The sequence below is a fragment of the Aquila chrysaetos genome, chromosome 9, assembly GCF_900496995.4.
Source record: "Aquila chrysaetos chrysaetos chromosome 9, bAquChr1.4, whole genome shotgun sequence".
NCBI lineage: Eukaryota > Metazoa > Chordata > Aves > Accipitriformes > Accipitridae > Aquila > Aquila chrysaetos.
Window position 1 is genome coordinate 39,491,268 of NC_044012.1, and position 13,126 is coordinate 39,504,393.

The 13,126-nt window shown below is 44.4% G+C and overlaps 2 protein-coding genes across 12 annotated transcripts in view; both read left to right on the forward strand.

The window, feature by feature from the left end:
- The first annotated feature begins 775 nt into the window (after window positions 1–775).
- Window positions 776–3,534, forward strand: DDT (D-dopachrome tautomerase). Of its 2 annotated transcripts, XM_041125910.1 has the most exons (4): window positions 776–1,007; window positions 1,093–1,268; window positions 1,671–1,743; window positions 2,118–3,534. In XM_041125910.1, exons 1-4 carry the CDS (start codon window positions 900–902, stop codon window positions 2,196–2,198), a joined length of 438 nt encoding a protein of 145 aa, XP_040981844.1. In that variant the 5' UTR covers window positions 776–899; the 3' UTR covers window positions 2,199–3,534. The 2 variants fall into 2 exon arrangements, with proteins under 2 accessions (XP_040981844.1, XP_029881113.1); XM_030025253.2 differs by lacking the exon at window positions 1,671–1,743 and having other exon boundaries at window positions 796–1,007.
- A 3,274-nt stretch (window positions 3,535–6,808) lies between these two features.
- Window positions 6,809–13,126, forward strand: part of CABIN1 (calcineurin binding protein 1) — a 124,561-nt gene continuing 118,243 nt past the window's right edge. For 5 of the 10 annotated variants that reach the window (XM_041125734.1, XM_041125733.1, XM_041125735.1 and 2 more), the window contains exons 1-8: window positions 7,089–7,201; window positions 7,976–8,115; window positions 9,771–9,835; window positions 10,283–10,375; window positions 10,709–10,822; window positions 10,997–11,131; window positions 11,381–11,561; window positions 12,506–12,635. In XM_041125734.1, coding sequence (XP_040981668.1) covers window positions 9,833–9,835; window positions 10,283–10,375; window positions 10,709–10,822; window positions 10,997–11,131; window positions 11,381–11,561; window positions 12,506–12,635 — 656 coding nt within the window. In that variant the 5' untranslated portion in view covers window positions 7,089–7,201; window positions 7,976–8,115; window positions 9,771–9,832. Of the gene's footprint in view, window positions 6,942–7,080; window positions 7,202–7,975; window positions 8,116–9,770; window positions 9,836–10,282; window positions 10,376–10,708; window positions 10,823–10,996; window positions 11,132–11,380; window positions 11,562–12,505; window positions 12,636–13,126 lie in introns of those variants that run through there. The other 5 variants (XM_030024447.2, XM_041125731.1, XM_030024446.2 and 2 more) reach the window with 4 other exon arrangements.

Genomic DNA, 13,126 nt, shown 5'->3' on the forward strand with positions numbered 1-13,126 from the left:
GGCCAAGCAATTACCCCATCAAAAAAATGAGCAATTCCATCAGTTTTCATTAGGATTGTCTAGAACTGTAGAAAACCAAAATGTCACATTATACAGGGCAAATTTTCACAACGGTGCTGTTTCTTAAATGAGATGACCTTTTAATCTAGCGGGTTCATAACCTTTTGCTGTAAATGAGCACGTGTAACCTTCAGTGGACAGTAGTTCAGCTTCTGAGAAACCTCTGATCTCTAGATTAGACACCTCTGATCTGTAGATCAGACCGTCCCTGCGAGCCAGCCTGCTGGGGTGACTTTTATCAACTTCGGAGCTCAAAGTCCTGATTGCAGAGGCTAGTTTGGTAATTATATATACTGGATAAAACAATAAACCTCTCTGCTTGCCTTTTAATTTCTTGTAGTGCTGGTTGGTCCGAGAGATCACTGCTCTTCCATTCTTAACCCTCCCTGCACAGACAGGCGCGGAAGCATCCGTCGCGGTGACCAAAAATGACTTCCCACCGGCAGTAAGGGCCATCGCAAAGCTCATCTTACCCTAACGTTCAGTGAGATGACCCATTTTGCCCTCGCAGTCTCCCGTCCACGTCCCGCCAACGCACACCGTAAAAAGCAAAAGGCCCGAAAGCCAGCTGGTGCGAACTGGGGTAAAACAGAGAAAAGCCGAAGCCCCGCCTGGGGCCGGTGCGAGGCGAGAGGCGGGTGGAAGGGCGAGATGCTCGTCGCGTTCCTGCCGGCGGTCCCGGGAGCTGTGGGCATGGCGCAAGGCCCCCGCTGCCGGTTCCCGTTCCCGTTCCCGCCCCCGCCGGGGCTCCGCTGCCCGGGCCGCTCCGGGGGCGAGGCGGGGGCCGGGCCGGGCGGGCAGAGGCGGTTCGCGGCTGCGCTGCTCCGGGTCGAGGCGCCATGCCGTTCCTGGAGCTGGAGACCAGCCTGCCGGCCGGCCGGCTGCCGCCGGGGCTGGCCCAGGAGCTGTGCGCCGCCGCCGCCGACATCTTGGGCAAACCGGCCGAGGTGAGTTGGGGGGGGGGGGGGGCCGGGGGGGGGGGGGCCCGGGGAGCCGGGGCGGCGGTGACTGACGGCGGCCCGTTGCCGGCAGCGGGTGAACGTGACGGTGCGGAGCGGGCTGCCCATGGTGCTGGCGGGCTCGGCCGAACCCTGCGCCCAGCTATTCGTCTCCTCCATCGGCGTGGTGGGCTCGGCGGAGCAGAACCAGCGGCACAGCGCACGCTTCTTTGACGTCCTGACGGCGAAGCTGGGCCTCGGCCCCGAGCGGTGAGTGCGGGCCCGGCCCCGGGGCGGCGGGGAGGGAGGGGGGGGGTCCTCTGCCTCGGCACCTCCTGCGCCCTCAGGGGGGCAAGGACAGCGTGCCTGCCCCCGGGGGCAGGGAGGGGGAGACCGCCTCTTCGTCAGGTTTCTGTGGTGGGTAGGAAACACAGCGAAGAAAAGTACAGGAAGATGGTCAAAGGGATGATGATGGTGACGATGGTGTAGGTTCCCACGTCCTCCGTGAGGAGCCAAGACTAGATTGCAAACGTTAAGTGCTCTTGGCTGCCGAAGCCCAAGGCAGGCTGTTTAGGTCCAGGTAAAACCACGGACTGCTTTGCGCTTGTTGAAACAGTCTGGGAAGTACCGTTCTCTGAAGGTGAGTAGTTCCAGTTGGTGTAATTGGTGCAGAACCCCGTGGGAATTGGTGGAGCTTCGCTGTGGGGTCACCATGCCAAATGCTGGAACAGGGCTGTTCCTGAAGGTAAGCCATGTCCCTCTCTGCCCCTCTTCCCCGTCTCCCCAAGGAGAGTAATAGCATTTCCCTGCCCCTTGCATGCTGTCAGGGTAGATGGCCGACAGGATTACAAGCTGCTTGGGTCCTTCAGAAGTGTATCTCGTACAAACAGTGTTGAAATTCAGTCTGCTTTTCAGTTTGCGTGGATGGAATCTGGCACCTGTTTGTACCCTGCCCGTACACAGCTCATTTTTGCTTCTGTTAAATTAACACCGTGAAGTGTGAGCCAGCGAGAGCTTAGTGCAGATTTTCTACCTTGTTGCAAACTGGGCATAATATTTATCGTAGTTGTAAAATAATGTTTCCTGTCCACTGCATTTTTGCTTTTATACCCAAAAAAGGATTGTCATCCGCTTTTACCCACTGGAGCCCTGGCAGATTGGCAAGAACAGAACAGTCATGACGTTCCTGTGATCCCTTGAGCGGCCAGTTGGAACAAAGCAATGATGAAGACGACCCAGAGATGACCAGCTCCGTCTATCTACTTGTTTCCTCTTATGATCAAATCTGTGTAGCTCTGCACCTTCACCTGTACGATTCACTTTTGTCTTTTCATCCCGTGCACACCAAGCTGAAGAGTGGGGCAATCAGCTATACTGATTTTACTAAAATAGTTCAAGGTCTTTGTCTCAAGCCTGTCTCATAGCCCAAAGGCTCTCCCGGTGCCTATGGCTAAGCCATTGCAGTCTGGTAAATGGCCATATGTGGGTCTAGAAAAAGCTCTCATAGCAGTGAAAAGTTTAATTCCAGAACATATTTGGCTTTATTGAGGACCAGAGAGGTTCTTGGGTTCATCCAGATTGCCTCGTACTTTGCAAGGCAGAAAGATGCTCTCTGTGGCAGCAGAAGGGTCCCAGGCTGGCTAAGTCAAATTCTTCTCTTTTCAGGCTCCCTAAGAGGCCTTTCTGGAAAGGGATGTGATTATCGGAAGGGAAGTTTATGCATTTATATAATTTTTTATTTAAGGCTTATGTCAGATCTTGTGCTCTGTGCTCTACCATTGCCACCCCTGGTGGCTGCTCCTACAAACTTTTATTTGTCTGCAAGATTTTCACAGCTGAATGTTTGTGTGCTGATGGCAGCGTGTAGAGGAGGGAGTTGCTTGTGAAGAATTGCGCTGTGCCACAGGAAAATATTTTGAAGATTCTGCTACTGCCAGCTTTAATTCCTGTTATCTGCCCAATTGTTCAAAATACTTTTCCTCACCCTGCTGTTACAGGGAGTTTTGGGACGACAGAGCATCTCACTGTGTTCTGTGGCTGGTGTTTTCAGCTCACTGTCCCTGCAGAGAAGTGTTTTGGGTTTTTAGGACCCATATACTCCCTTGCTTTATAACTGGAATACACATGGCATTTTATTAAAACAGAAGCACGGTACTTTTTATGTGTAATGTCATCTTTGCCTTCCACTGGTAATGAAAACATTTATCAGTTTCCTTTCCACTTTGTGACTTGGTCAGGTTGCAGACAGGGAGCCCAGAGGAACTGAGAGCATGCCTTTGGGACATGGGAATGCAAGGCTGAAGGGTGCTTCTGCGCTCCTTTGTCATTCTGATTGGAGTTTTATTTGATTATGACTTGAGGTCTCAAGATAGTTGAAAATATTCCTTCTAATTACCATTTGAAGTTGGTTGTTCCCTGTGCAGCATAAACATCTTCTATGTTTGCAAAATCTGTCAGGAATATAATACCAAACACAAATTCATGTATCAGGCTGGGGGGACTACACCTTATCTGGTTAATAAAATGTATCAAAGCCTCTTTTGTTAAGTGTCAGTTTATTGGTTTACAACATTGGGGTTTTGTAGGTCTTAGTGCTTGGAGACAGGTATCATGGCTGCCCAGGTCTCTGCATTTTCTCAGGAGGTCTCTTCAACCAGAAGTTTTTGAAACTCGGGTGATGAACAGGTGAGTGAACTGAATCTGAGACACCCATGTAACTCAGGAGTACTCTGTTGCAGAGAAGAGGGTGGACAGCCCTGGCGTTGCAAAGGGCTTGACCAACTTGAGGCGAATACTCTGAAATGCAGAAAATAATATCGCTTTAATTCTGATCTGTAGGCAGCTCATTTCCTGGAGGTCCTTTTACCCCATGAAGGAACAAGCACAAACTCTTGCCAAAGCCTGTGTTTCCTTTAGAGAAGCCCTGCTCTGCCCTGTGCCCCAGCTCTCTCCTTTTTCAGGGCAAGTTTGCCACTGCTAGGCACTACTGCAGGCTCTGTGCCTTCCCCTCGCCCTCGGCTGGTGTGGTGGTGCAGACCCCCCGGGGCCACTCTCACATCTCAGGATAAGCTGTGCAGGCTTTGGGAAAACCTCCCATTCTGCTGTTATCGTGATTACAAGTGCAGAAGCCTGGGGCTGGGGTGGCCAGGCACCCCCTGGCCACACCTGGGCCATTTGCTGCCTGAATTTTGTATCAGAATGACTCCGCACAAATTGTGGCCAGAATGTAAAATATTGACCGAAGCCAATCATCTCGAGACCCTATAAATAGCGATCCCAGGTGAGACCTTTTGAGCTCTCTGAGACCCCAGTGGGCTGTGTGACCCAGTATCTCCCCCTGAGCTGGGACGCCTCTCTGGGTAGATTTCATGGGGACTTAAAGGCTTGATTTTGTGAGGTTCGCTGACCATCTGTTGAATGCTGGCACATAAAAGCGAGTAATTAATGAAACTCATGAAAGGGAAATTTTAATCATAGGTTAACCTCTGTGTGTGTGTGTGTGTGTGTATGTAGGTAAAATTTGATTCAGAACTGTTTTATCTGTGTGTGTGCATTTGTGGTTTTGGTTCAGAACTATTTGTCTCTGTGTGGTTTGGTTCAAAACCATTTTGTGTGTCTGTGTGGTTCAGAACTGTTTTATCTGTCTCTGTGTGTGTGATTTGATTTAACCTCTGTCTGTGTGCAACACTTCTGTCAGTTTCGGGTGATCCTTGCCATTTTCTAATCTTTAACTAAGTCGCAAATTTAATTGTAACAAATTCCATCCAGTCACTCTGTTAAATTGGCTGATGATTAAGTACTGTTAAAATTATACAGCCTAATCTTGTGATCTATCTCAAAAATGTTAATAAATCCTAAATTGCTGCTAAACCAAAGCCATGTAACAAAATCTCATTCGTGACACCTGGGAGTGACTTTCCCGGCATTGCAGCGCTGAGCAGGAAGAGATAAGGAAGGAAAGGGAAAGCTTGGAAAAAAGTATGCCACGCAAAGATGTCTGAATAAAATGGCTCCTCAGCGTGACTTTCCCACCCATTTCCATGTTGTGTCTGCCTTCTGGCGTTATCTGACAAAACATCCTAGAATAATGCACAATCATGGCGGAAGTGCTGGGTCAAGGACCATCTTGAAAATGATATGGTTCATGGACTTTGAGCTTTCTTTTATAAGAGCAGTTAAAATATTAATCAAAGGATTGATGATTTGGTTATGAATTGTTTGCACCTTGGTCTGGGCCAATTGATAACTTTTTTGGTGCTGGGGCTTGTCAGCACAATGAGATTCAGAGAGTCCTATGAGCTTGCGGCTGGCTGTTTTCCTTCATAGACTGCTGGTGCTGAATATGCTTTTTATGTTAATGTGGATCTGAAGAGATGGCCTATTTTTCCTCCAATGAGCTAATGTTAGAGTAGGTTCGTACAATATTTTAGGGCTCAAGAAGCATACCCTGCAAAGAGGTTATGCAGCCCCGTGAAACCCACCCTAGAGCACGCACACAGAAAACAGCGGAAGCAGGAAACACTTTGCAACATCTCTGTTGCTTGTGTTTCCTAGCTGGAGAAAATCAGGTACGCCACCCTTACCTAAGGCTCAGCAATAATGTTATAAAATCCCTTTCCCTTGAACGCTATGTGCAGATTGTCCCTCTTCCACGGTAAGGAGCCTGCCTCACATCTGGATTTAGTATCTGTCAGCTACGGTAGATCTTTTTACCATTGCACTGACTCTGTAACTTCCCAGGTTTAACCTCCTAAGATTGACTAATATTTCTGCTCCCAGAAATGGCCTCTGTTGGTTTGTTTGAGAACTCTGTGTAGGCATGTTTGCAAATTCAAAGGTAAGGACCTGATTTTGAACGCTGTGTAACCATTTCCTAGCTTCAAACCTTTGAAGCAAGGACAGTATTTCCGTGTATTTGCACAAGAGGACCAGCGAGGCCCTAAGCACACTGAAGGGCACTGCTGACAGAAGAGTATTACAGAGTCACGGTAGCTTTGGAAGTTATTCTCCAAGCACAACAGTGTGGTGCTGCTGTTCACAGCAACCCTGTTCTTAGTTTGTCAGGATGGAAAGATAGGCTTTATTTTTTCCCAGGAATGGGACCCCAGAGTTCACACATTCAGGACGAAGAGGACTCTTCCTTGTAGTGCTAAATGCTGATCGAGTGAAACGCCTGAGCACAAGCTTAACTTCACCAGTGTGATGTGACCCGTCGTAACAAGAGATGGCTTTAAACCTGTGGTTACATCCCACAGACGGAGCAAGGCCCGAGCGTGCCCTTGTCATCCTGTCTGCTCAGAGGCTGTCCTGCCGCTGTGCCCGCACCAGGCGGCCTCCCTCGGGCGGCAGATGGCACGCCTTTTCTTCAAGGCTCGCTGCGATATGATCACCTTGCATTTACATAAAATTATTTCCACCAGGAGGCATCGCGGTTACTGCCTGCCTTGGGTCGCTGCCTCACGTTGTCCCGCTGCCAGCACACAGAAACAACCCCCCCCCCCCCCCCCCCCCCACCTCCCAGGGGCATAAAATCACGTTCCTATCTCCGTGGCTAGCACCACGGCAAGTTTTAGCGAAAACCAGTAACTCCGGGATGATTTCCACACCCAGCGGAAAGGGCATCGGGAATTTGTTGAAGCTTTTCCACACGCATCCCACGCACGCACAGGCCTCGACGCCTGACAGACCCGGCTCTAACTGCAGCTCCGCCCGCCCGCCTCTCCGCGCCTGCCCGTCCCCAGCGTCCCGATTGGCTGTCTGCGGAACGGCCGCTCGGCCAATGAGCAACGTCTTTATTGGCGCGCGGGGCTCCGCGGGGCTCGGAGGAGGTTTGCCGTCTCCGGGGAGCCGCCGCTCGCCTGAGGGAGCCGCTCCGGGACCCCCGCGGCGGTCGCTCCCCGCCGGCCGGGAACAGCGCCGGCATCCCGGGGGCGGCCCTGCGAGGTGAGTGTCCCGTCCGCCTCAGCCCGGTGGCAGGCGCCGGAGGGGCTGCCGGGGCTTTGGCCCTGCCCCCGGGCAGGGCGCCGGTGAGGGCTGCGAGAGCCCGGCCTGAGGCGGCGGGTCGTCGCCAGAGGGGAGCGTGGGCTTCCTCCCTCCCTCCCCCGCCTGCTCCCGGCCCTTTGTGCCACTCTCCGGGAAGAGCAGCCTGGCAAGCAGCGTGGGAGGCGTCCCCGCTCCTCTTTGCGGAAAGTGACCGTATTTCGGTAAAAACGGCTTTTGCTAAAATGCGGTCGGTGGCGATCTTTGCAATGTTAAAAACAAAAAACCAAAACAACCCAAAAATCAAGTGGGTTTTTTTTAAACGAACGTGTATTTGCAGTGTACGGATCCCAAGTGTAGCAACAACAACAAAAACCAGGAAAGCCCAAGTCACTCCCTTTGTTTCTTATTCTGAAGTTGAGAATCACACAAGCAGTGGGAGCCGGAGATGACGTTTGAGATTTTTACTTAAGTTTTAAACTACTGAGGTAAAAGAGAAAAGATTTTGAAGGCAAAAGGCTTTAAAGAGGTATTGTTGCCTTTTGAGGATGTGCTCCCCTGTCATAGCCACAGATTTACAGCTGAGACACTCTTGTAACTGAAACAATTCAAACCGATTTGTAATACTTTTTATTAAAGACTAATTCTTTTTTTCCCTGCCTAATTGATGCAGCTATGTTGCTCTGAAAGTGCTTGTAGTGACATACTTAATTCCTAGATGTTATGACACTTGTAACTCAGTCCACGGTTAGGTTTATAGCCATGTACAGTGCCTGGTTAAAAAAAAGAAACAACCCCCCCACCTGCCTGACACACCAGTATAAAAGCTGTGCAGAGGCAATATCCTTGTCCTGTTTTTTCAGAAGCGTTACATTGTTCTGTTCGGTTATGCTCTCTCAACTTGTGAACACCAGAGAGGAGAGGTGCTAAATATTTGTTACAAACTTTCTGTAAAAATAAAATGTAGAGTTAAAATTGTTTCCCCACCTTTTCTGTAGTTGCAGTTTCACTGGCAGTCTAACCATGGAAGTAAACTCTTGACTGTAGTCTCTCTCCTGTTGACTTCCTCTGCCGTCTTGAGCAAGATTATGTGGATTCAGCAAAAGACTTGAGCATATCTCTGAATATAGGCATATTTGTAAGTGAACTTAAAAACACTTGATTTACATATGTAATTGGTTTGGGATCATACAGTCTTATTTATTTAGATGTCATAAGCATCTGCGCTTTCTGTTAAAACCTGCAGTGTTCAATATTTCTGAAAGATAACCCTTACTCTCTGTGCGTATATTTTATCCATATGCAAAGTAGACAAGGAATCCTTGTCTTGAAAGAGAGTTGAGGTTTTATTAATGTTTATTTAGTGATTTAAAGAGAAAAATGCTTTATTGCTGTGCAGTTGTCAGTCTGATTTAGCTGCAAGCAAGAAAAGTAAGTGGTGCATGGGCAAGCAAAATATCATTGCTGAATGAATGAAATTCCTGTCAAAGCATTATTTTCTCTACATGCAGAACTAATCACGATGATGTATAAGTCAATTCAGCTTATAGTTCAAAACTCCCACTGCTTCCTGCTGTGGTTAATTCTGGACTTATTCTTCTATTAATGTGGTCTCCAATATTAAAGACACTTTTTAGCCTGTCTTGCATGTGTCATCTTTTTGTTTGAATTGATGGGGAGGTTTTATCACGTAGCAGTGAAGTTTTTCTAAAACAGCAGCACAGAACTCTTTCATATTTTTTGCCTTTACTAATATAATGTTTCAGGCAGTTAATAGAATATAAATTCTGGGTTTAGTTATGAGGAGAAATGACTTGCAGATTATAAATGTATATTTTTGCCTTCAAACTTTTCATCAGTGGTAAAAAGACTGGAAATATTAGTATCCTTCCTTCAGAATGAAGAAATACTAGTTAGTAAAAGTTGAGGTTCTTTTGTTTGCATAAATTTAATAGATCTAAGTGCATATGCAGTAGCTATAACTTGCTTTTGCATTAGAAGTAGTCTGTAGAAGTTGGTCAGCATAGTTGGAAAAGACAACTCTGTTATAAACACTAGTTCTGTTCTAGCAGGGATAGCAGTAATGAAAACATTTTTAATCAGAGGAGTTTCCAGGTGCAGACAATATTTTGAGCAATGGGTTGACTAGCCACTCTGGCCTGCTGCAAGGTCAATCTGACACAGATAACCTTCATTTTTTTCCTTTTTCTGTTCTGTAAATATCCATTAAGTGCTGTGGTTTCTAGACATGAGAGAGCATTCTGGTTTGTGCTATAGTTAAAAGGTGCGGAAAACTTCCCTTTTTTTTTTTTTTTTTTTTTTTTTTTTAAAGGAACTGAAGATAAACTCATAAGCTATAATGATTCATGCTCATAAAATGTCAGAATATTCAAGAAGCTTTTTTGGTTTTAGCTTTTGTCATTAAAGGGATTCATGTTGTAATGTTGTTAATATAATGTACGTTCATAAAATATTATACAGCAACTGAATAACCTTATAGCTGTAATTACATTGCCAATACTTACATTCCCCCTCTCACTGCCAGGACTAGAGTCTTGAAAGCCATCCTGAAGTAATGGATGTGCTTAACTTCATATTTTATTCTCTGTTTCTAGTTAAAATTCAGTTCAATGTTATTGTTCCTATGTGGTAGGGCAATTTATCTGTTGGCATGGGGTGGTGGTGACATAGGACAGTTAATTGTTATTGATTAAATTATTCCCAGCCTGTCTTTTACTTCTGAAAGCTTTCTTTATGGACAGAATAAATATTCTAAACCTGTTTGCTTTCCAGACATGTTTGTGTTAGGCCCTTCCTCCTAGTCCTGGAGAAAGACAGTGTGAATAGCTGTGAACATGGTAAGGGCTTATTGAGATGGTTTTAGAGATGTTTTGGTAGAAATAAAATAGAAAAATTTCTCTTTCCCTCCAACTAAGAATAAATTAGCATAATGAGAACTTTATTTGTGGAGTGATTGTAGTTATTGATAAATGTAAGAATTTGAAAAAATTCACTGTAATGCACACGTCTGTTCTAGGGAAGCTGTTGCTTGCAAGACACTTGAAATTTTGTTTTTTTCATCTGATTTTGGGGGGGGAATTGTTTTGATATTTTATTGTTTGCAATTAGTGATGACTAAATTCATTACAGTTCTTGTAACTTTATGTAGAGATCTCTCAGTATTGTCCATTTACCAAATAAAGTTAAAATTAAAAAAAAAAAAAAAGAGAAAAATCCAGTTTGCAAAGGAAACTGTGACACATGTAGATGTAACATTTATTGTCCCACCTTGACTGTCATTCTAGATTCGAATCGCAGCACTGAATGCGAGCTCCACGATTGAGGATGACTACGAAGGTACCTTCAAAAGTCATAAGACACAGACAAAGGAAGCTCAAGTAAGTAAACCCGCAGTTTTCTTAATGAAGTTTTGTCTTGATGGGAGTTTTGTCCTGTCATTGCAGGGATCGTTCAACCATAATTCTTTGTTTTTAAGAAAGTTGTGTTACTATCTTACCTCTTGAACCCTCCTTTAGCAAGCTAAAACTTCACTCAAATGAGTTATATTAGGTCGGTAAGGCTAATGCTCTGCTATACAGTCTAGATGTGGACTGCTATATAGCAGAAAGTATTGAAAGTGTGAAACCACTGATACTTATAATAAATATATTGTAATAAGTATATTTAATAAAGTTGCCCTACAAAATAGGTTCTAATTTTTTAAACCACAGGAAGCAGAAGCTTTTGCTTTGTACCACAAAGCTTTGGACCTTCAGAAACATGACCGATTTGAAGAGTCTGCTAAAGCTTATCATGAGCTGCTTGAGATTCGTCTTCTGCGAGAGGTCAGTGACCTTTAGAGAATGAAACTCTAGAAACTATTTTTATTTTATTTTGTATTACTTAATTTCTTATTGGCTCATTAGAAATGCCAGTGTTATCAACTGGCAAGTTGTTTGCTGTTCTTCTTACTTGTCTAATTCCTAATGCCCCTGTTGCATTTATTTTATCATTTCTAGGCAGTTCTTTCTGGTGATGAGAAAGAAGGGCTGAAACATCCAGGCTTGATGTTAAAATATTCCACCTATAAAAACTTAGCACAACTGGCAGCACAACGGGATGACTTAGAGACAGCCATGGAGTTTTACTTGGAGGTACAGTACAGCTGAAATAAAACACTGGGACCTCAGTGTTTGCAAAAACTTGCCAAAATACAGATATACACCTTTCAGCATATATCATTTGAATGTGTACTTTCTGACATTATATGTGATATAACTGGTCCACCATTCAGTCCCCAAATCAGTGGTGACCCTGCTGAAAATTAAAGCAGTGCCAATCCCTACAGACAAGTGGCTGTGTGTGTCTGAAATGTGAATAACGTTGTTTGTTATGCTTTCTAGGCTGTAATGCTAGACTCTACTGATGTCAACCTATGGTATAAAATTGGTCGTGTGGCGATAAAACTAATCCGCCTACCTTTGGCTCGTCATGCTTTTGAAGAAGGTCTCAGGTGTAATCCTGATCACTGGCCTTGTTTAGATAACCTTATCACAATCTTATACACACTCAGTGACTACACAAGTAAGTACAGTACACCAAAAAAAAATGTCAAGATATGTGTAATTTTATGTATCAGTAAAAAATTGTAACAATGCAATCATATAGGAGAAAGTGTATCTTGCGTAAGCAGTACATCAGGGTATGACAGAGACTTTTACTTCATGATAGAGATTTTTTTATTTCATGATAAAGTAGAATGGTTTGTATCAATTCTGGTTACCCTAAAAAATGCCTGTGGTCTCTTAGACCAGAGCTTCTGCAAGAAGTTTCCCTGTAGACTGTTCTCTTGGCTTTCAGTGTATGTTAATTTTGTCTTTCTAGTCATTACCAGCCACATAGTTCCAGGATTTGGGTATAAAACTACAGTCTAGTTCATAGTAGTATGATTAGTTGTAGTTACAGCAGTTGATACAACTGACCCTAAGAATTTACATTTGAGTAGTATCCAGTGGATGAACTGATTCAAAGGAAGTTTAGGAGAGAAGTTGCAAGGTGGCAGAAATGTTCAATCTGATCCTTTAGGTTTGTCCTACTGGAATGATCCTAATTCTCTTCACGTAATTACCCACGTGAGCAAAAACCTGGTGGAATACATTGCTCGTTACACTAATGGAATCTGCAGTTAAGACATTTGGTAACATGAAAATGGTATATGATTGTGATTCTGCTTTATGATTCTAATTTCTTTTGTGCAGGAATGGAGTCTTGAAAGTAAATAAAAGATGTACTGCAAACGTTGTTTAAACAAAATTAGTGATATTCTTTTTCTGGATATAGTACTTGGGAAGACATAATAGGTTATTTTAACTGTATGCGTGTAATTATTTGACATGTTACAAAGCTATTGCTCTAATTTATGTAAATGTCATATTTAGTTGGAATTTGTTGTATATGAAGCCCAGAAGTGGGAGCTTTTGAATGAACCAAAACGGCGATTGACCATTCAATTTCTATTTCTCTGTCAGCATGTTTGTACTTTATCTGCAAAGCTCTGGAAAAAGACTGTCTATATAGCAAAGGATTGGTTCTGAAGGAGAAGATCTTTGAGGAACAGCCCTGCCTCCGGAAAGATTCCTTAAGGATGTTTCTCAAATGGTGAATGTCATCTTATAGTATATACTGCATTTGGAGTGTAAATTTGGGGGTTTGGGTAGTTCAGAAAAGCTGGTGAGATACAATGCTTTAAGCTATATCAATATCTCGCTGACCTGCCTTCTAAATAATAAATCAGTGTGAAGTATTGGTGCTGCTGACAGAATATTCTTCAGTAATTACTTTTGGAGGGAGGTAGAAAGAGGCAAAAAATCCATTGGGTGCTGCTCACGTATTTTCATACCAAGATCTCTTATAATCATCTTCCTTTGTTTTATTTTACTTATTTGCAGCTGATATCTGCAGCATTCATTTTAGTTTTCCTAATTAAAAACCCAAAACAAACAAACAAAAAATCCAACCGCAAAACCCACACGTTACTGCTTTTCCAAGCAGTTACACATTTGGGACTTGATACAATTTTCTCATATCAGTATGTTTCAGTAAGTCTTACTGATTTTTATTGACAAATGAGTACAGTCAGAAGACACTGT